Source organism: Antechinus flavipes, chromosome 3 (assembly GCF_016432865.1).
Source record: "Antechinus flavipes isolate AdamAnt ecotype Samford, QLD, Australia chromosome 3, AdamAnt_v2, whole genome shotgun sequence".
Taxonomy (NCBI): Eukaryota; Metazoa; Chordata; class Mammalia; order Dasyuromorphia; family Dasyuridae; genus Antechinus; species Antechinus flavipes.
In genome coordinates, this window is record NC_067400.1 from 444,214,668 (window position 1) to 444,237,362 (window position 22,695).

Consider the following 22,695-nt stretch of genomic DNA (forward strand, 5'->3'; position numbering starts at 1 on the left):
AAACTATGTGTTAGGAATATCAATATAGTATTTTTATAGAGGGCAGACTGGAGGGAGAAGAGAAGCTGAATGCAAGAAGACTAGTCAGGACAGTATTGCAGGATAGTCAATAATGACTGAGGTTATAGTTAGATAATAAAGTTAGAATGGTTGTGATATTGATAGAGGGGAAAAAACAGATGTGAAAGATGCTGCAGAAATACAATCAATAAGACAAAGCAAGTGATCTAATATGGCTAGGTTAGTGCCAGGAGAGTGACTATGTCTCCTAGGTTCTAGAAATTGAGTGAGTAGGTTAATGGTAGTATCCTAAATAGAAAATAAAGGAGAGTTAGGATGAAGAGAGAGTTTAAGAGAAAAGATTACTTCAGTTTTAGACATGAGAGTTGAGATTTGAAACACCTGTTGGACAGGTAGAACTATCCAGCAGGCTGCTGAAGATACTGGAATGGAATTCAGAAAAGATATGAAAGCTGAGTATGTAAATTTTGGAGTCATCCATAAAGAAGTGATGAACCCAGAAGAAGTAACTAGATCAACTAGAAATATATAAAAGAGAATAAAATTTAGGACATCTCCTGTAATACTAGAATGAGATATGGATGGCAATCCAGGCAAATAGAAACATCAATCATAAAGATAAAAAAAAAAAAATGACAAAGTAGTACCACAAAAAACCCAGGGAGGAGAGACTATCCAGGAGGGAAGGATCAAGAGTGAAAAACACTATAGAGAGGATAAGAAAGATGAAGACTCCATACAGTTATTGGATTTACTCATAAAGAAGTATTTAGCTCCATATATTTTTGTAAATATTTATTCTACATATATTTATAAACATATATATTTCCCTGATAGAAAACTTGTCATAAGCTTCTTGAGAGTAGGATTATTTTATTCCCTGTATGTCTGTGCCCAGCTTAGCATAGTGACATATAAAAATACAGACATGCCTAATGTTTTTCGTTTGATGGAAGTGAGCTAGCAAGGGGTAAAGAAGTTGGAGATAAAAAACTAATGTCAGTGATTATTCAAACTTTCTCTTGAAGTTTGTCTGATAAAACAATTGAGATAAAGGATAAAAGCTTGAGAAGATGGCAAGATCAAGGGAAGGTTTTTATGCATGTTTGTAGCCAGTAAAGGAGCCAATGAATAAGCAGATTGAAAATTAAGTATAGAGAGGGAATGATTAAAGGGTAAGCTTCCAAAAGAGATAGGAAGAAATAAGATTGAGGGCAAAAGTAGTTTATATTACTCTACTCAACTTCAAAACTCTTCATTGTTCTAAGATAAATTCCTGTTTATTTTTAAAAGCCCTTCACTACTTGCCTCCGATGTATATTTCCAGTACTATTATACATCACTCCCCTTTCCATATTCTATGCCCAGCCAAACTGACCTCCTCCCTCTTCAATGTTGCATCCATTTCCCTTGTTCACCTCAATGCCTTCACACAAGCTGTGCTTTGTGCATATAATGCACTCCCTCTTCCTTTCTGCTTTAGAGAATCTTCTTTCAAGAAGCTGATGACATTTTCTACTCAAAATTTTTCTTGATCTCTCAACTTCTAACATCATAGGGAAGTATTCTATCTCACACATACACACACACACATATATACATATCATAGTGAGGGGTAAGAATAATAGTATGTTTGTATATGTATACATGTTGACTCTGATAGAATGTAAGTCCTTTGAAATTGGTTTCATTTCAAAAATCTTAACTGTCAGTGCCTATAACAGTATCTGGCATATAGTAAACTCTTAATGTTTTATTATTTATTTGGATACAGGATAATACTGAGGTGTTCTGAAGAGTAGTACTGGGGAAAAACTCAAGATGTACAGCTTCACCTTCTCAGTTAAGTATGAAGTGTTTCCTCTGCTGAGGAGGAAATGGGGAAAGGATAGTTTGTAGAGTACAGATTTGAAACAAATGTTGTTATAAATGAAATAGGAATTCAGTAAGAAAAGAGTAAAGAGATTAGTATAATATGACAGCAATCATGTTAAGATGATAAATATAAATCTGAAGTGGTCCCAGGTAGCAAGATTGCTCTAGGATGTTTTGCAAGCAAAACGTGAATGGAATTAGAGAAAAGGTTGGTGGAAATAATGAAGAGTTGAGTTTTGGAAAGGAATGAAAAAATAGGAAGAGAACAAAAGGCTGAAATATAGAAGACATTATAAAGTTGAACTTAAATCTAAGAGCACAGAGGAAAACAGGTCCCAGGTGGTAAGACTTTGTTGAAACTGAAGGCTAGTTTTGAGAAGGAGAAGGTAGGTATAAGAAAAGTTGAAAGGATAGAATCAGATAATAGACCTTCAAAGTTATGGACTGTGGAAATGGATATATTTACAAATACAACTAACCAACTCTATGTGTGGCTGTGTAGTTTACATATGTAAGGTGTAGCTCATCGGAGTCGAGGTTGAAGCAAAAGTGTTTTAAAAAATTAGAGATCTGCAACAAATAAATTTAGGCTCCAAATATTAAGTGCGAATTTTGTAGCATAGAGTGCAAGTAGTGAACTCCAAGAGAACGGACGCCGGTGAAGTAAAATAAGAGGGCTGACAGAGTGAGAATATATACAGCATCAGTATAGGGTTATATATCCAAATAGTGCAAATTTCATAAATGTCCGAGGTACTCCCAGAAAGTTTGCAAGCTTCGAGGCTTCATGAATTAAAAGCAATTCATAATCTGACTCCAAAGCCGCAGGATAGGGATCCCTCGAAACAGACTTTATCCTTATTCCTAGCATGGTAGAAGTATGGATTCTTCAGAGTAACCCCGGGTCAGCTACAGACCACAGATGATTTTCAGAGCTGGATTTTGTCATAATCTTCATTGCATTGGTGGTGGTGGTTGTTTTAATGACTTCTAGTTGCAAAGGCAGCACTTTCCACTTCTTCAGGCGGCCTCTCTCCGAGGTTCAGGCAGAGGCTGGATGACCTCTGGCCTGAAGGCGCCTTTGGAGTCCCCGCCGCGGGACCAGGGCTTAGGCAAGGTGACCTCGAGATTGCGCCGTCTCACCAGGAGCTGCTGGGCATTTTTTGGTATCTAGTAAATACCTGAGCGAAGGTGAGTCCGGAGTCCCAAGTTTTCTCCTTTATGACTCAAGGAATAAAAAGTCCTGCAGGGATTGCTTGCGTAGGGGAAGGGAGCTGCCAGCTCTCGTCCTGACTCTAAGGGCGGGGAAGGCGGAGCCTTACTCTAGGCCCCAGTCCCGGGACTCAGGGAGCAAAGGCCCCTCCCGAGACCACCTGACCTTCCCCTCCCAGCAGGCGTTTATGCAAATAACCTCCCCCTAGTGAGTCTCTAGTACCTTTCCCTCCCTTTCGTCCCGCGCACTGCGCACGCGTCCTCTCATCCTTCTTCACACCCCGCCCCCTTCCGCCCACTCTCTGCTGCGCTCCGCCCCACTCCGCCCACGCTTTGTGGCCCCCAGTAGCTGCCGCCGTCGCCCGAGACCAGCGCTTGAGGGTGGGGAGAAGACGGGGGGAGGGGGTGACGGTGGCCGGTAAGGCTCCTTCCCGACACGGCGGCGATGTCCGCGAGCCCGGAGCGTGCCGCGGCGGCAGCGGCGGGGCCTCATGCGCAGCGCGGCAGCCTGGCCTTCGGCCTCCCTCCGGCTCCCGTAGAGCGGGCCGGTGGCAAGAGCAGTAGCTGCCGAGGCCGTGGAGTCTCTGGCTTGTCTTCCTCTTTTTCTTCCTCCTTCCCCTTGGCCGTCGGGTACTGAGCCGGGGGAGGGGAGGCGGCCTGAGTGGCCGGGGCGGGGGCTGCTGCTTTGAGGATGGGAATTCTCTTCACCAGGATATGGAGACTGTTCAATCACCAGGGTGAGAGACTGAGGGAGGAAGGGAGGCCCGAATTGGAGGGGAGACGGGAGGCGCCTAAGGGGAGGCGAAAGGGACATTTCCAGCCGCGGCGCCCGCGCATACTCCGGGGTAGGGGGTAGGGAACGTGGTTCCCTTAGAGCTGCCGGGGAAGCGCTCCAGGTGTCCCCTTGTCCCGTAGTTCCGATACCCACTGATCCGAGCCCTCTCTTCCCACTGAGCGATCGGGAGATGCTTCTTTGCATCTTCCACTATTCCTGAGGTCCCTGCCCCCGAGCTTGTACGTATTTTCCTTGGCTAGAAATGTGAAAAGAGGTGGAAAGGGGGAAACTGGGGTCTCGTCTTCACAGCTCCCCTTCCCCCCGAAGGATGACTAGGTTGCCACCCACCTGCCCAGGCTAGCGACACGTGCCGCCTTCCAACTTTTCTAATTGGAGTCTGGGTATGTGTGTGGGTTCCCTTAAAGTTACTCCCTTTACCCCTGTAAAACCCTATCGGGAGGAGCGAGAGAGGTTTTCTTAGTCTGCAAAACTTAAGGGATCCTGAGCTTCGCAGATAGTGAATGAGATGAACTTCACGTCTATAGCTCTCCTCTTCTCTGGAACTTTAGTTTCCTCGACTGGAAAAGATCCGTTTGGACTAAATGCTAAAGGCTCCCTTCCAACTTGGAAAGGCTTTGATTGATGAGATTCTTCTGCCTTTTGGATCAGCCTTTGGATATTTGTTAGGGACGCATGTCAAATGTCTTAAGTTTAAAGCTGTTTTTTGACGTCTGTGGTTATTAGATTTATGCTTTAGGATCTCCTTTTAAGTATTATGAATGGTTGCCTGAAGGTACTTTTAAAGCATGAAAATATAATTTCGAATTAGTGATGTGTGTAATTCATATTTCGAGATTTCGGCAGTAGCATTATTGTGATATGAAAATGTCCATGATTTCCCTTGGTGACAAAGTCATAGGTGCCCAATACCTACATTCATAATCGAAGGAAATACTAAATTTTGGGAAGAACGGGTTTTTAATCATTTTGGTGTGGGATCTTGGACCCCTTTGGCAAACCTATGGATTCTTCATAGAATAGTATTCTCCCGTGCAATTAAAAAATTACATAAATTAATAAAGGAAATTAATCATGCTGAAAACGCAGTTATTATAGTATTTTGAAAAACAAAAAGTTCATGCGCTCTAGTTTAAGTACAGCTTAAGAGTTAGTGGGTTAGTAAAGTTAAAAATGTGATTTAAAAGTTCTCAAGTTCATAAATTCCAGGAAATTTATCTAGACCCCCTCCCCATGTTGAGAACCCCTGATTTAGTCCCCAAAATAATCTTTTTCAGAATTCAGAATTAATAGGTGTTTGGAACTATTGGTTATAAAAGTTACCAAATCAATTGCTTTCTATAATTAATGGCTCTTCAAGTAAGTTTTGTATAAGTCTATATTCTTTTGAAATAGATGAATATTTGTATTTATAAGACTTCAAGAATTATTATGAAACATGAATATTGCCCTTTAAAATAGAGAAATGATTGACACTTTAATGTAAAGGTTCGGACAAAAATACAATGGAATTTTCCTAGTACCTTTTCTCTTTTTTAAGCCTGGTTTCCCGAGTCATCATTTATTCTATCAATAATTTATAGTGGCTCTTTTTGTGTACAGTTCATGGTGTTGTCATATACCAAAGTTCTTAGGGTTACATTTGAATATGAAATGGTTTCTGTGATAAAAGTCACCACCCTAACTCCTCTTTTATGTTTCGACTCCCTGAAGAATATGATTGATAGGAGAGTTGTGCAACTTTTAATGGTTGTGCCCATCGTTTATTTAAAAAAAAAAAAAAATTGTTTCAAAGAACTACTTCAGACATGTTCTAGTTGAAACTGAAGTATATCAAATTACATTCCCTTTCTGCATTTGTATTTGGTCTAAAATAGTGAAAAACTTGTCATGATTTTTATTAACTAATAGTATATACCAGGCAAGTAATTTTACCTCTTTAAACTTCAGTTTCATTATCTGTTAAATAAGGAAATTGAACTTAATGAACTTTTAGGTTTCTTTGAGCTCTAAAAATTTAATCTCCTTAAGATTTAGTTGTTCTCTTAACTGCCTTAAAGTCTATGGGCCAGAGCAGTTAATTTCTTGTATTACCTTCAAATTCTAGAATCTTTATCACATGATAATTTAGTAAAATCTACTGTGAATATTTGGAAAATTTGGCTCTTCATTTAATCTTGTACTATGCAATTTTGTAATTTTAATGAATATAAAAATTAGATTTTTATGATGAAAAATAAGTTGTGCTTTTATCAATAATAAGTAATGCTTTAAAAACAAAATAATTTGATTGAGCAGGTATTTATAAGTACCCATTGTGGGCAACATATGTGTTAGACATTGTGCTGAAGAAGAAAATTAGTTTTGTTAGACTTGCTATATTTTTCAGCCTGGGACATTTTATGTGGAATTTGCATTATAAATGCACATATATAAGAATTTTGAGAAATAATCAGTAAGGTGTACATAATAAATAAAAAGGCAAAAAATACCATTCTGGATGATTTAGACATTAGTCAAAATTTGGTAGAGGTCATTTTGTATACTATAGTGTTCATTAAAGATGAAATATCAAATCCATTTTTTTAATTGATCACAATATGTTAATGTTAAATGCATTGAATCTGTTAATTCGCTAGCTCCCTAATAGAATGGGTATGTGAAAATCATATTTGTTTATGTATCTCTTTTTGCTCCTTTAAAAAGGAGTTGAATTTCATCTATTAGGAATCATGAGTTTAGAAGTATATACTCGGTGAGTGGTTTCCAATAGGTTTCTATTTCTGGCATACTTTTGACCTTACCTGAGTTCTGCCCTTCATGAGAAAGTATAAAAGTAAATGTAAAAAATAATTTTTGGTGGTGTTATAATCTATAATTTAAAGACCAATTGTATCTTATTTCTATAGGTAAAAGCATGTCTAAAAACTAAGGAAGAATTCTCTATGAGCAACACTTTAGCACTTTTTTTTTTTCTGTAAATAGCACATTGTATTTTAAGTTTTTTATTTGTACATATGTGTTTGAAAACATTTTCAAATTTTATGAGGAACTTACCCAAGACTTCATTATGAGCTTCTCTGACTTGAAAGCCAATTTTTCTTCAGTGTCTGGATCCTGATTCAGTCTTCTGCTTTATCTATTCCTTCAAATTTTGTCATTGCAAGTTTGATAAGCTTTCATCCATGGCATTGATAACATTGTATAGAATGTGACCAAGATCAGATCCCTGTAGAACTCCATTGGAAACAAATTCTAGAGTGGCATTGATAATATACTTGGGACCCAGCTGTTCAGGTAGTTGTGAATATACTCCTTAACAGTTATCTAACCCATTTTTCTCCATCTTATTCACAAGGATATTTTGAGATACTTTGTCAAAATGCTTTGTTGAAATCCTTTGTGTGTGTTTTCCCTGGCATACTCATCTAATAATTCTGTCCAAAAAGTGAATTGAAGTTAGTCTGTTATGACTTATTCTTGAGAAATACATACTGGAGTAAGATGATTGTAATTTTTTAGTATTTAAATTAAATTTCAAATTAAGCATTTTTCTTGTCCTCCATTCTTATAACAAATACAAATGATGGTGTAAAAACAAACTATGTTAAATTTCTTGAGTTATTTTCCTTTCTAAATGGACATAAACTCATTTATCATATTTGTCAGAATGCATTCTAGAATTTTACTTTGAATTGCCTCGAATTGAGATCGTGTCATTTGAAAAAAATCTTTCCCTTTTGAAAATTAAATTTTTTTTTCAATTCTGCAGTGCAGACAAGGTTGCAGACAGTCAGATCTAATTTATCTGCTTGCATTAAAATCTCTACTCCCTTAAGTTATTCTTAATTAGCATCTAGGCATCTGAAGCTATGAGTATTGTTACTGTTCCTCACCTTGGTTTTCTTCATTGGTATTGATATATGTAATTTATATCCGACTTAGTAAATGAATGTAGTTAGTTTTCTCTTGTTCCACCGTTTTTAGTTTAAGTCTGATAATTATATTCACAATCCTCGAGTCTATCAACAAGCATCCATTAAGCTCCTTTTGTGTGCCAAATATTATTCTGGAGTCTCTATCCTAAAAGAGCCTACATTCTAGCAGGAGAAACAACATGTGCATATATAAATACATTCAAAATAAGAGCTAGTATGTATTCTTATATATGAAGCCTCTTGATGAAAATCCAGATTTTGTACTCCAACATTACTATCTAAGTATATGAGATTTTGGATCCAGATACAAACCGGGAATTTGGTATAGGGATTCTTAGAAGCTGGTAATAAATGAAGCTGATGGAGAAATTATGAGAAGAGGAAAGAAAAACAAGGTTGTTGTGTTGTACACTTAGGACATCTTCACAGCATTTGACTAAAGTGTTAGCATGTTAGTTGGGAAACTAGCTAACAGTCCAGCAAAGCCCATCTTTAAATTCTTTCAGCATCCTGTGATTTAGTTTGTCTTCTCCTTTGCTCTTTTGTCCTCAAGTACTTTTTAAGTTTTTTTTTCTTTCTTAGTATTCATCCTAAACCTCTGGCTTTCTGACTTTCTTGTAGATCTGTACCACTTTTGCTTTCATCCTCACTTTGTTCTTACCCTGTACATTCTACTTTGTCCTTACTCAGTTTCTCATTTTTCATAAGAAACATTTTTGTTAGTGTTAGAATTTCTTAAGACACTTTTGTCTCACTTTAATCAACATCTGAAGAATTTTAGATTGTTCTTTCTTAAACCTTTTAAAATATGTCCTCTCCATATCTAAGGTGTGTGTATGGTGGAGAGAAGAGAGGGCATAGTAAGGCAATTTTTTCCACATTATTAAGAAAAAACTTGGTAATATTTAATGTAGCCTAGAAGTTGAATAGGCTGTTGATCTATGGAAATATGTTATGAGCAAAGGTACACAAGGCTGGAAGATTTGTGTTTGTAGGAATGGTAAATAATTAATATCGTTGGAGTAGATAGTTCCTGAAGGACATGAGTGGGAAATGAGGCAGGAAAATCAAATTGAGGAAGGTTTTAGTTGTGATTTGAATTTCTCACATTCAGTTTCCTAAATTCTCCAGTTGTTTTCACATTCATCTGCTTTTGTATTTAGGTAGAAGGACCATGGTTTATCCATATATTCCTTAAAGCAAATTGATGAAGAGCCAAGAGAGACTGTGGGAGTAGGATAAACTTAGAAAAAGATGGATGTAGTTAGGAAGTACTGATGGTGATATTTTTCTTTTCCTTTTAAAAACAGATGATAGTCTATAAAACTGTAAACACTAAATATTGTGTAATTGTAGCTGGTCCAAACATTAATGTGATCTAGAAGTGAAGCTCATATAATTGACTATTTAGCATCTGAAGAAACAAAGTTTTATCAAGTTGCTTATATCATTATCTTGTAATCATCACTGTTGTCATCTACTAATACTGTTCTCTCTTCTCCCAGCCCCCAACAAACACATATTTCCAGGATCTGCTTCTAGATAATTTCAGCACTTCCCCTCATGTTTTTTCTGTCTTTGATCTCTCCTACTTCAACATCTATACCATTCTACTTCATAAAATTCCACTGGTCCTCATTTTCATTCTATATCAGCTTGAGAGGCTAATTCCTTCTTTGGAATTGGCCCGGATCTACTGTAAAATCTATACTGTGCATTCTGTAACTATTAATGCAGTTAAAACCAAATTAGCTTACTGGATGTGTTATGTTATCGATATATATTGAACTTTAAGTCCACTTAACTAATAAGATATTATCTATTGTGTACTCTAGTAGAATTATTCCAGTATTGTCTATCATACAAAAGAGTATTAGTCGTTGGTAGTGAAAGAAATACAATTTGAATCAAGAATGTCTGGGTTCAAGTTTTACACTTGTACTTACTGTTTATGTTCTTGGAAAAGTCACTGGTTCTTAGCTTCTTCATTTGTGGAATAGTGGGTTGAACTAGATAGATAATTTCTAAGGACTCTTCCTCCCCAAGCCCTGTGAATGTTTATGTCCCTGATAGAACTGGAATTTTATGACTGGGTAAGCAGATGACATTTAATTTTAGTAACACTTTATTTTATACCTACTTTTTCATTAGGGACCAGACAATGGACTTGTACTAACTTGGTAATTCTGTTTATAATATAATACATCTGAAATTTCAGCAGGGTAAAAATAGAAGTCTATAAGAAAAATATGAACTCTGATCTTTTTTACTTTGCATTCTTTATCCATCTATTTTATTGGTATTATTTTTATTTCAGAGCACAAAGTTATCATTGTTGGTCTGGATAATGCAGGGAAAACCACCATTCTTTACCAATTGTAAGTATTCATTAAGTTTATTTTAAAAGAAAATTCAGTTTTGACTGATTATGTTCCTTGTCTGGGTGATTTATAATTAAGGAAAGCAAAAACTAAATCACCTGAAATTTAAGTTGTCCTATAGGGAGGAAGACTGTGTACTCTGATTCTAAATAAGGAATCAAGTTCAAGTTTTAATTTTCAGCTCTGGCATTTATTCATATATTAGGAATGCCATTATGTTTTTCTATGTCATTTTTTTAAACCAATGTCAACTAGAAAAAAATCTCACAGTTCTCTGAAGTCACAGAATTGCTAGTAAATAGTCTATCATGTGTTTTCTAAAGTTCTCTATAAATAACTCTTTTCATAGTTAAGAAATACTTTCTTTTATACCTTTGTGATTGGTGGGATTTGGAGACATAAAATATGAAGGGAATTCATAATATTGTCAAGTTCTACTTATTGCTTAGTAGTAAAATTAGGAGAATCAGCCAGCAGTACTCTCTAATTATGATATGATGGATTGATTTTTTTACTCCCCCAGTTCTATGAATGAAGTTGTACACACATCTCCTACTATAGGAAGTAATGTAGAAGAAATAGTAGTTAATAATACACGTTTCCTGATGTGGGATATTGGTGGCCAAGAATCTCTTCGTTCTTCGTGGAATACTTACTATACTAACACTGAGGTAATCCTTAACTATAGAGTGAAACTTCTTTTAACTAGATGCTTGGGGAGATAGAACCCTATGGTTAACTGAAGTTTAACCTTTTTAAAATTTTAATCTTCATTGAAAATTTTTTGTAAAATGAATTCATTTCCTGCTTTAGTTAATATAATATGAACTTTAATTGCATCTTTGATTGGGAGTTCCATTTTGAACATTAATTCTCATTGTATATATATGTATGTATATATGGAATATGCAATAGAATAATACAGAAATTGAAGATTTAGGAGATTGGCTTCATTGAGCAAATTACCCCAAAAGTTGCAGTTTTGTCTATTATCTTCAGGTTGTCTACCTCTTTTCCCTTAAACTATAATAAAGTATAATATTTCTGATTATTTTGAAGTTCTAGTTAATAAAATCTCATTTTGTCTTTTTCTGTGTACATAGCTATATGTACATATATACATGTGTATGTATATATGTGTGTTTCTTCAAATCAATATCAAACTGTACCATTTATAAAGTTTTGTTTTTATTTAGACAGTATTACAATTGGACTGTTCTCAATTTAGTGGAATATTCTTATTTGTCATATGAGCTCTGGCTGCCACTTAGCTTTGTGTCCCTGGCCAAGTTATTTGAACTTTTTCGACGATATAATAGAGTATGTTATTCACATAGGGTTATCATGAAATGAGTATGTTCATTATACCAATCCTTTGTAGTCAAAAGGGGCTAATATGACTATAAGAAGATAAATGTTATTAAGCAGTGTAGGGTATAGTGAATAGAGTGATTCTGAACTTTGTCAGGAAGATATGGGTCTAAATCCTGAATTTTATTTAAGGTAAATTATTTAACTTCCTCCAGTACTTCATTTATAAAATGGAGTTGGTGATATCTCTAACCTTCATGGGGTTGTTGTGAGATTCAAATGAGATGACATATATAAAGAATTTTTTGAACCTTAAAATGCTAAACAAAAGTCAAATGTGTGTGTTTTTATATAGATGCAGAATGATTCTTTTAACAGTCATATTGCCTCAGTATATGGTAGAGATGTGATTTATTCATCAGTCCACTATTTGCACTTGGGTGTTTTTCAGTCTTAGACCTGGGATTTCATTGATGTAAAGAATTCACAGAGTGAGAAATCCTTCCCAAAAGCAATGATACTTTTATTGTGCTTTATTCAGTAGTTGACAATTATACAAGGTTTTAAAGTTTGCAAAATTCTTTAGATATAGTTAACCACTTGATCCTCACCGATATAGTAGTTGCTTTATCTCTTGTCTCACAGCTGAGGAAACTGCAGCTGAGAACAAAAATCATGACTTGTCCATGTGGCTTGTGAATGTCTGAAGTGGGATTCACATTCAGTTCCTTCTCATTTGCAAGTTCAGTACTTGAACTACTTTGTAATACATTTTATGAGTTTTAAAGGATTCACTATGTGATTACTAATGATTTTTTTTTTTAAATTTAGTTTGTCATTGTTGTTGTGGACAGTACAGACCGAGAGAGGATTTCTGTAACTAGAGAAGAACTCTATAAAATGTTAGCACATGAAGTAAGTAATATATATTTTTTAATATTTGTATTTGTCATTGCTTGATATTTGTTCCTTCTACTTTCCTATGTTGTTGACTTCTCCTTTGAATGCAGTTCAGAAAAAAAATTCCCTCTTAACAATATTGGCCAGCCATGCTATTTCTCTTTGCTGTTTCTCAAATTAGAAGTGGAACTGATGGACAACAGAACCATGTGGGAGAATAATGGTGTTCTCTTGTACTTCTCCCAAGTATTTGGGACAGGTCTGGTTTATAGAAAGCAGAGAACAATAGGAAGTTTGGGATATAGATTGTTGTTCACTTGTTTTAGTCCTGTCCAACTCTTCAAAACCCCATTTGAGTTTTTTTAGGCAGAGATACTGAAGTGGTTTGCCATTTCCTCTTCCAGCTCATTTTACAGATGAGGAAACTGAGACAAACGAGGTTAAGTGGCTTGTTCAGGGTCACATAGCTAGTTAGTATCTGAGGCTGGATTTGAACTCAGGACTTTCTGACTCCATTATGTCTATTTTGCCACCCTAACTGCTTTTTGTTAAGTATTAACCATGTGCTGGACAATATGTTGGGACAACTAATCGTGTGATATAGCAGTCCTTGTTTTCCAAAAATTCACATTTGATTGGAGAAGACTATTCATGCTATCTAGTGGGTTAATGCAAAGCTTGATGGACCTTGGAGACATTGACAAAACCAATAGCAATACTTAAGTTAGATGGTTGGAAAAGGGGAGAGAGACGATTGGGATCCATATTTGTGAGATTAAAGATCAGCTATTAGGGAAATTATCTGTTTTGGTTCTGACCTTGAGAGCCAGGTGGTGGTCCCTAGGTAGAGAATGTTTGGAGTGAAATCATTGGGAGAATCTTAAACTTATGTGATATTATTGAAGAATTTCAGTTATTTGTGGCCAATATTTTCCATTCTGATTGAGTTAGGATTCTTCAGGGAAAAATAAGGAAACTACACATGGGATTGTAAGGCCTTCCCTTGTTATACCTACTTGTTAATTAATTTTCAGTTTAGAAAATACCAGGTGAACAGTATATTGAGAGCCACTTTCTTGTTGCATTACATTTTTTACTCAACTTCAAAGAGCTGTTCCTTGTTATATTTAATGCAATATTAAAAAATTTTAAAAGAACTCTAAATATATTTAAGGAATTTTTTTCAAGAATGTTAACTGAAAAGCATACTATGATATAAAATTATAATGTATGTAGAGATGCCTATCCCAAAGTGAAGACATTATTTTTCAATAACTTTTTATTTGGGTAACCCAGCCTAATGCTTATTTTATGGTGATTAATGTTATAGAAAAAATAATGTTATTGGGTGAAAAAAAAGCCTTTAATATGTGTAAGAAAAAAAGGCAACCACTTTAGTTTCACATTTGGATGAAGAAATTGAAATTGCTAATAAGGATATTTCAGATTTCTTACTACAAAAGATTTTTATTAAAAAAAATTTATTATAGAGAGGAATAATGATGAAAACATTTTATAAAATATAGTAAATATGTTTTTTTAGAATATGAGCTAGTGGTATAAAAGAAAGTAAAACAGCAACTTTTGTAAGTAAATATGAGACCTTCAAAAAATAGATCTTCTCAAAAGGTTTATTCCAGTTACAAAAATGTTTGTAACTACTTTGCATATTCATGGGATGTAGCACATAATAGGGTAGCACATAAACATTGTAACTTTACAGTAAAGGCAAATCTTTGAAAAGAAATATAATATTAAACATTTAGTAAAGGCAAATCTTTGAAAGGAAATATAAAAAATATTAATGACTACAAGGTAAGAATTAGTATCATTTATCTACAAAGTTTCTGATTGTTGTTGAAATATTAGTGTATGCATATTAATACATATGTAGTACATATATTTTTCTCCTGCTTAGCTCTCTTATTAAAAAAAAATACTAAAAAAGATACTTAAAATATTAGATTGTTCTTCACAAACATCCCTAGTAACCATGACATAGTACAAACTATAAATTATTATGTACAATCCTGTTTTCATGGTATATTTTGCCTGTTTTGTCATCAATCACTGTCCTATAGGAACAAAAAGTAATATTTCTGTATTGTTTTGTTTGGATGTCAACTAAAAGAAAACCCTTTCCCCAGAAGTATAAAAAAAAAAAAAAATGAGAAAATTTGTGAGGCAAACTTCAAAAATGAAATAGCAGTAAAGGGAGGAAAATAGTTTGAGGCTAGAAGAAGTACCTGGGTTGAAAAAGTATAAAGGCCAAGAGGAGTGAAGACGGGGGAGGCGAAGATGAGGGAGAGACTGGGAAACAGAAAAAGTGTTTCATATTAAGAAAAAATTCTTCGTAGTCCCCTATTTTTAATTAGTGTTTGATTATAATAATGTTTTAATTTCTGTGCAAAAAAGATTATTTCAGGAATATAGGCCTGGAGGAAACTTTAAATGTGAAATATATTCTTTAAATTTCTGGATGGAACCTTTAAATTAGTTAATTTCTTAGTCTCCATACCTATGAATAGAATGTCTTCCTTTTTCTTTCCTGCTGCCTCTTAGAATCATGAACTTCCTTCAAAATACATTTCAGGTGTGACCTTTTCTATAAGAGGCCTTTCCTGAAACCTCTTTCCCTGGTCCTGGTTGCTACCACTATCTTCTTGAAATTTCTTTGTTTTTATGCTTGTTCACACTGTATTTCTACAGTTAAGATATAGATTTCTTGAGGCAATAGTTTTGTTTTTGTCTTTGTATTCTCAGGATCAGTACAGTGTCTAAGAATTTAGAGACTTAAGAGTTTTATTCTATAAGTATGCAAAGTAACATTGAACTATTAACTTTAAAAGTTCTTTACAAATCAATTTAGTTTAAAACCTTATAATCTTTTTTTAAAGTAGCTTTTTACTTACAAAACATATGCATGGGTAATTTTTCAACATTGACCCTTGCAAAAACTTCTGTTTCAACTTTTCTTCTCCTTCCCTTCACTCCCTCCCCTAGATGGCAGGTAGCCCCAGTACCTGTTAAATATGTTAAAGTATATGTTAAATACACTATATGTACACATATTTATACAGTTATCTTGTTGCACAAGAAAGATTGGATTTTGAAAGAAGGTAAAAATAACCTGAGAAGAAAAAACAAAAATGCAAGCAAATAATAACAGAAAGAGTGGAAATGTTATGTTGTAGTCCATACTCATTTCCCAGTGTTCTTTCTCTGGTTGTAGCTGGTTCTGTTCCTTACAGATCAATCAGAACTGATTTGGATCCTCTCATTATTGAAGTGAGCCATGTCCATCAGAATTAATCATCATATATAGCATTGTTGTTGAAGTATATAATGATTTCCTGGTTCTGCTCATTTCACTCAGCATTAGTTCATGTATGTCTCTCCAAGCCTCTCTGTATTCATCCTGCTGGTCATTTTTTATAGAACAATAATATTCCAGAAAGAGTCGCTTTCTCTGTTTCAATATATCTTTTGGATATAAGCCCAGTAATAACACTGCTGGATCAAAGGGTATGCAGAGTTTGATGACTTTTTGAGCACAGTTTTAAATTGTTCTCCAGAATGATTGGATCCGTTCACAACTCCATCAATAATGCATCAGTGTCCCACATCCCCTCCAACATTTATCATTATCTTTTCCTTTCATCTTAGCCAATCTGAGAGGTGTGTAGTGGTGTCTCAGAGTTATTTTAATTTTCATTTCTCTGATCAATAATGATTTGGAACGCCTTTTCATATACTAGAAATAGTTTCCATTTCTTCATCTGAAAATTGTTCATATCTTTTGACATTTATCAATTGGAGAATGACATGATTTCTTATAACTTAGAGGTATATTTTGGAGATGAGGCCTTTATTGGAACCTTTAGCTGTAAAAATACAACCTTATAGTCTTAATGATCAAATTGAATTGTTTTCTAGAAGTTTGCTTTTATAGACAAAACTCTGATAAAATGCTTTCTTTGTATAGATCCACATTCAATTTCCATAGTTCTTTCTCTGGATATGGATGACATTTTCTATCCAAAGGCTGTTGTAATTGTCCTGGATCACCACATTTTTTAACAGAGCTAACTAAGTCTGTCATAGTTGATTGTCGCACAATCTTGCTATTACTGTGTATAGTATTTTCCTAGTTTTTCTCACTTCAGTCAGCATCAGTTCATTTAAACTTTCCAGCCTTTTCTGAAATTAGCCTGCTTATAATTTTTTATAGAACAAGTGTTCCATTACATTCATATACAATAACTTTTTCAATCATTCCCTAGTTGAAGGGTATCTACTTATTTTCCAATTCTTTGCCAGTACAAAAATAGCTTCTACAGACATTTTTGCAAATGTGGATCTTTTTCCCTTTTTTATGATCTCTTTAGATAGACGATATAGTAGCACTGTTGCAGAATTTTATAGCTTTTTGGACATAGTTCCAAATTGGTCTCCAGATTGGCTGGATGCATTCAGATATCTACCAACAATACATTGGTTTCCTATTTTGCCAACATTGCCTCCAACATTTATCATTATCTTTTCCTGCCATCTTAATCAATCTCTGATAGGTGTAAGGTGATATCTCAAGAGTTGTTTAATTTGCATTTCTCTAAGTGATTTAGAGCATTTTTTCAGGTGACTATAGATAGGTTTAATTTCTTTATCTGAAAACTGTCTGTTCATATCTTTTGATCATTTATTCATTTGGGAATGACTTGTATTCCTGTAAATTTGACTCCATTCTCTATATTTTAGAAATGGGGACTTTATCAGAAACATTGACTGTAAAAATTGTTTCCCAGTTTCCTTTCTAATCTTGGCTGCCTTGGTTTTGAAACCCCAAGTTATTTAATTAAGTATTAAAGAAAAATTTCTCCTAGACTTCACTTTCTTCTGTTCTGTTATTTAAATTCATTAGTAATGTAATTTAGAACCAGTAAGATATACAGTTATAAGGCAAGCAACCAAATAATATTTTTTCATAATGTTATATAGGAAACTAAGTTAATAGTCTTTTTCTTCTGATTAATTATGTTTATATTAAGAGAAGATTTCTGTAATATTTAAATCTGACTTGGTAAAATGAGTTGTTATTAATTAACAAACTGCTATTCAAGTAAAAGAGGCAAACCAAATAGTCTTGTGTAGAAAACAGAATTTTCTTATTTACCATCATCTTTCTGTTTAGATACTTTAACAAATCATTAATTTTGAAGTCACTACCTAATACTCTTGTTAACAAATTTCATAATATTCTTCACTGGTAAGTTTTCTTGATGTTTAAAAAAAAAAAAACAACAATCCCAAAAAACAAAACCATACCAACGATTTTATTCTAGCTTTCATTAACTATGCTAACTTCTGATTTCTTAAGCCTTTCAAACCTATACTAAATCTTATAGTGCTTTTTTATATTATAATAATGTATACATCCTACAAGATTGTGCTAAAAGAAAACCTTCAGAAATTCATGGTAGGCTCCTAGTATTAAGGAATGAGTGATTATCAGAGTAGAATGTTTTTTAAATGTTTTATACATGATATTGTAGAATGTGATTATTTACCTGTTACTTACTGAATTGTATAATATGATCATCCTTGCTCTGATATATTTTGCATTATAACTCTATGAATATTTGTTTTAGAGGTTAAATATAGCTACAGTATAAAAGAAAGACTTTATTTCTTATTATCATTTTATGCTAAAATGGCATACTTATCACAATTGGTGTGTTATGTGTAAATGTATTGTAGTGATATTATGAACCTTGCTTAATTATGACTATTTTTTAAAAATTGCAGTTGTTTACTTGTTTATTCAAAGAAATATATTTGCAATATTTAGCAAAATATTGTAGTTTTGCTAAATGAGGGATTTTCTGCAGTTATGTTTACCTGTTCAAAGAATTTTTTTCTAAAGTTTTGATAAATGAGGGATTTTTCTGCTTGCATTGTCACTGATTTTCCTAGTTGATTGTCCCATTGTTATAAGACCACAGCCCCAGCAACTACAACAGAAAGAGATATTGTAACAATCATTGAAACAAATAGCTTGTGAGCTGTGGAGATATAGAAAATTAGCTTAAAAATAGGTGTAGTCAGGAGGCTTTTTAAAAAAAGAACTATTTGTTATTTTATTTTTGTAATTTCAGTAACATTAAGAGCCCTCAGATTAATTGCCAAAAGAACATTCTGGTTTTATCATCAAAAGTGATGTGTACATATCATGTAAGAACCACTGTCATAAATATAAAAACCGACATCATAGGTGCTTTCTGGGAAAGTGAAAGTTTATTTTCTTAATATGTGAGGCCTGGCACATTTAATTATTAGAGGAAACATAAACATGAATATGCTAACAAACTTATTGAAACTTGACAGGTTGTTGAAATTGGATCCAATGGAAAGTAATTCCATTTGATGAATTAATGAATCCTTGATGATCACAGCCTTTTTTTTCCACTTAGGATAAGAAAAACTAGGTGTGTCCAGGAGTATCATCTGCTTGACTGTGTCATTAATAATGAATAGGTAACATCTAGTTATTTTTTAAGCAGTAACATGGAGTAGTAATGGATAAAACAGAGTTAGGAAAACCTGGATTCTTGTACTGCTTCTCTTATGTATTGGCTATATGTCCCTGGGAAGGTTCTGTAACCTCTCAGTTCCCCAGACTATTCTAAGATCCTGAGTTGATGCCAACTTACACTGATAAAGGAAGTTTCTTCCTAATAAAAATCTACATTGATGAAACCACAAATCTAATTAACACATTAGCAAAAAAATTATATTCAAACTATTGTAATTTCTACTTATGGTAGGCTTATACAACCATCTCATACCTTTTTATATGAATTCTTTTGTACCCATATGTTTCTTATGCTATACTTAACACAATTGAATTTTTAAGCCTAAATAAACTTGAAAAGAATGCTGTATAAGTCTTTATTCAAGTTAGAAAAAGAAAAGTTAACTTGAGAATAAAAAAATGACACAAAGAAGCACATGGTTAATTGTCACAAAACTAATATTGATAATGCTTCAAATTTGGAGGGATACATATTTGAATTAAATGGTCCAAAAAGGCTTAATTTGAAAAAAGGATTTAAGCCAAGGCTTGAAGGAGTTAATAAGATTTGCAATTGATAGGGCAACAGTATAAAAAAAAGTAATGAGAAAGGAGGCCATTTTTATTAAAGCCAAGGGTTTTTGTAGGGGACTGTTGCCAGGTAAAGCGGAAAAGTAATTTGGGGTCAGATTATGGAGGTTCTTACCCACAGATGTTGATGCTTTTTGAGCAGGAAAACAATATATTGAAAACATTGTTTCATGAGCATTAACTTGATTACAAACATTGGTTTGGGAGGGTGTTGAGAACAGGGATACCATTCAACAAAATAATTATAATTTTAATATCAATTTTATTGATTATTTTAATTTTATTATTATATTTGTTATTTCATTTTAATAATCAATAATTAATGAGTGCCATGGCTTTATGGTTGGGGCTGTGTCTGTGTGTTTATATTTGAACTAAACATTAGACAAATTAAGACTTTGTAATCTAAGACATGAAATGGGATCTTGGGTAGTAGGTAGTATCAGTATCAATGGAAAAACAAGGATCTTGCATTCATATAGAACTTCCTGTTTTCAGAGAGCATTCTCTTTATCAGTCTCCATTAAAGTTTGATATCATATAGTTCTGGTAGTGCCTACTAGTTGTACTTAAGGTGTGGACCCCAGTCTGTCTTCCAAGATACAGCCTCTCTAGTCTCAAGGAAACTCATAATCAAAATGGTTGGCTAACAGATGATGATTTTTTTTCAGCCACAATGGTTTTTGAAGGCTATCTATTGAGGCTTAAATGGGTTGTGATATATATAAGTGGGAAGAATATTTTTCTGATCACAAAATGTTAAAAGTATTATACATTTCTCTTATATCATATTTTTATAACAACTCTGTTAGATAAGATTAGAAACTGAAATAGAGAACTTAAAAGTAACTTGCCCAGATCTATGAAGTGAATTATAGTGGCTGAATCAGAATTAGATTTAAGTTGAATTATTGTCAGTCTGACCTCTTTTTCATTAGATTTTGCTGTACAAATGATAGATGAAAAGTTGTAGATAGCATTAGATACTGTGTTAAACATGTAGGAAATCTCTTTTTTTCTGACATATCTTAAAATATAGTAACAAGTTTATATATTTAATTGTCTTGTTTGGAGGAGCCGTGCTTCTAAAAACTGATGCAAATTTAATGTGGAGATTTTAAGATCCATGATCTAATTATTGGTGATATAATTTTTATTCTATGTCAGAAACTTCACATAAAAAAAAAGACTAGCAGGGGATATTAGGTTTTTGTTTAACTTGATAATAGATCCTTAGAAATAGTCATAGAATTGGGGAATCATTATTCTGATTTAAATTCTTTATTAGTCTTAGTGATTTACTTTCTGCTTTATTGTATCTGTAAACAGACTTCAATTAGAAATTTCTTATGTTTCTTCTTTTCCCTCCATCTTATAGCAAAAAAAAAAAAAATTTTAATCAGAAATTTAAACATGTACATTATTTTTAAAAATTTTAATATTTAGGGTTCCATTCTTTTTTAAAACCATAATTTATTTTACTGTTGAAGAAAAATTTAAATGTTTGAATTAGTGATTTGGGAACCTCAGAAACAAGTAGTTTTAATTTGCTCTCATAGGATCTAAGAAAAGCTGGATTGCTGATTTTTGCTAACAAACAAGATGTTAAAGAATGCATGACTGTAGCTGAAATTTCCCAGTTTTTGAAGTTAACTTCAATTAAAGATCACCAGTGGCATATCCAGGCATGCTGTGCTCTCACTGGTGAGGGGTAAGAATACATTCTTTTGGATAACTTTATATTCTTTTCATTTTCTTTACATTTCACATGCTTTTCTTGAAATCAACACATTGTAATGTGTAAATGTGCTCAATATTTTGGGGGGATAGCAAGAAAGTATAAAATAGGGTTCCTGCTTTTCAAAAGCCATAGGAAAGAGATTGAGCTTGAAAGGACCTGGGAGGTATCTAATGCCTTCATTTTATAGTTGAGGAAATTGGGCTCAAATAGGTGAATTAATATCACGAGTAATAATTAGCAGATGGAGGATTTAAACCAAAGTCTCCTAACTTCAATTCTTATTTTCTTTTTCCAAATAAAAATATTGTATAATTCAGTACTAAATATTGTGGTTTAGGCTATAAGATCAACAGGAGTTGATACAAGATACAATACAAGATCTATAAGGGCTGAAGTGTAGTGTTAGAATAGGAAGATAGAGAATAACAGGAAAAAGTACAGAGTAATCTCACTCAAAAACTGAAGAAAAGTAGAAAATTCTTTTGATTGAGTACTGATTAGGATGGCCAAGGAAAATTCAGTCATTTTCAAGCCTAGGTCAATATTGGGAGACAGAAGTCTTTGGACATTTGGAACAGAATTTGGCCAAAAGGAAATCATATGGAGCATCCCAGTGCCTAGGGATAATGCTTAAGGTCAAGACAAGGTCCTGGACTTGTTACCAGAATCTGATCTTTTGCAGGTTGTAGGTACAATTGCCACCTGACAACTTTGTCACCACCCACCTTCCAAAATTACAGGTCTGACTGAATCCAGCAGCTGGCAATATATTGATGAGATCCAAACCCAAATCTGGAATGTGCAGAGATCACAGTTATCCAACTTTGCCCTTGATAGAGCACTTTGGGAATATTAAAGTTTATATATCCTCAGCCTGTTCCTGAGATACTGGATTAACACAATATGTAATAGCTCAAGAAAACCACAACAGACCGAGCTCCAATCTTCCTTCCAGAAAGGTAGCAAAACCCAGCCCTAATGTCAGATATGAAATCAGGAAGTAGACAGGAAGAACAAGCAAACAGAAGTTTATAGTGGTAGGAAGACCCAAGATACAAACTCAGAAGGATGACATTGAAACATATAAGCAAAACCTCAAGAGAAAAAAAACAAAACATTGCTTAGGCACAGACTCAACTAGTATTACTGAAAGAGATGAAGCAAGAGGTTTTGTTTTTTTTTTTTTTTTTTTTTAAGAATTAAACTTTTCATAAATGAAATATAAAAATTAGAGGAAAATTGGGGAGAAGGGCAGTGAATTGTGTGGAAGAAAGAATTGAAAAAGTGATTGATAGCAAAGCACCAGAAGAATAAAATCTTGTCCAAACAACTCTCTGAAAGTTAGAATTAACTAAAGAAAG

General features: G+C 33.9%; 1 protein-coding gene across 2 annotated transcripts in view; it reads left to right on the top strand.

The window, feature by feature from the left end:
• Nucleotides 1-421: 421 nt before the first annotated feature.
• The window catches only part of ARL5A (ADP ribosylation factor like GTPase 5A), a 31,057-nt gene continuing 8,783 nt past the window's right edge, over nucleotides 422-22,695 (top strand). Inside the window, exons 1-5 of one of the 2 annotated variants that reach the window (XM_051986407.1) lie at nucleotides 422-3,845; nucleotides 10,157-10,217; nucleotides 10,744-10,891; nucleotides 12,363-12,446; nucleotides 21,153-21,297. In XM_051986407.1, the coding sequence (XP_051842367.1) occupies nucleotides 3,800-3,845; nucleotides 10,157-10,217; nucleotides 10,744-10,891; nucleotides 12,363-12,446; nucleotides 21,153-21,297 (484 nt within the window). In that variant the 5' untranslated portion in view covers nucleotides 422-3,799. Of the gene's footprint in view, nucleotides 3,846-10,156; nucleotides 10,218-10,743; nucleotides 10,892-12,362; nucleotides 12,447-21,152; nucleotides 21,305-22,695 lie in introns of both variants that reach the window. The other variant, XM_051986406.1, reaches the window with a different exon arrangement.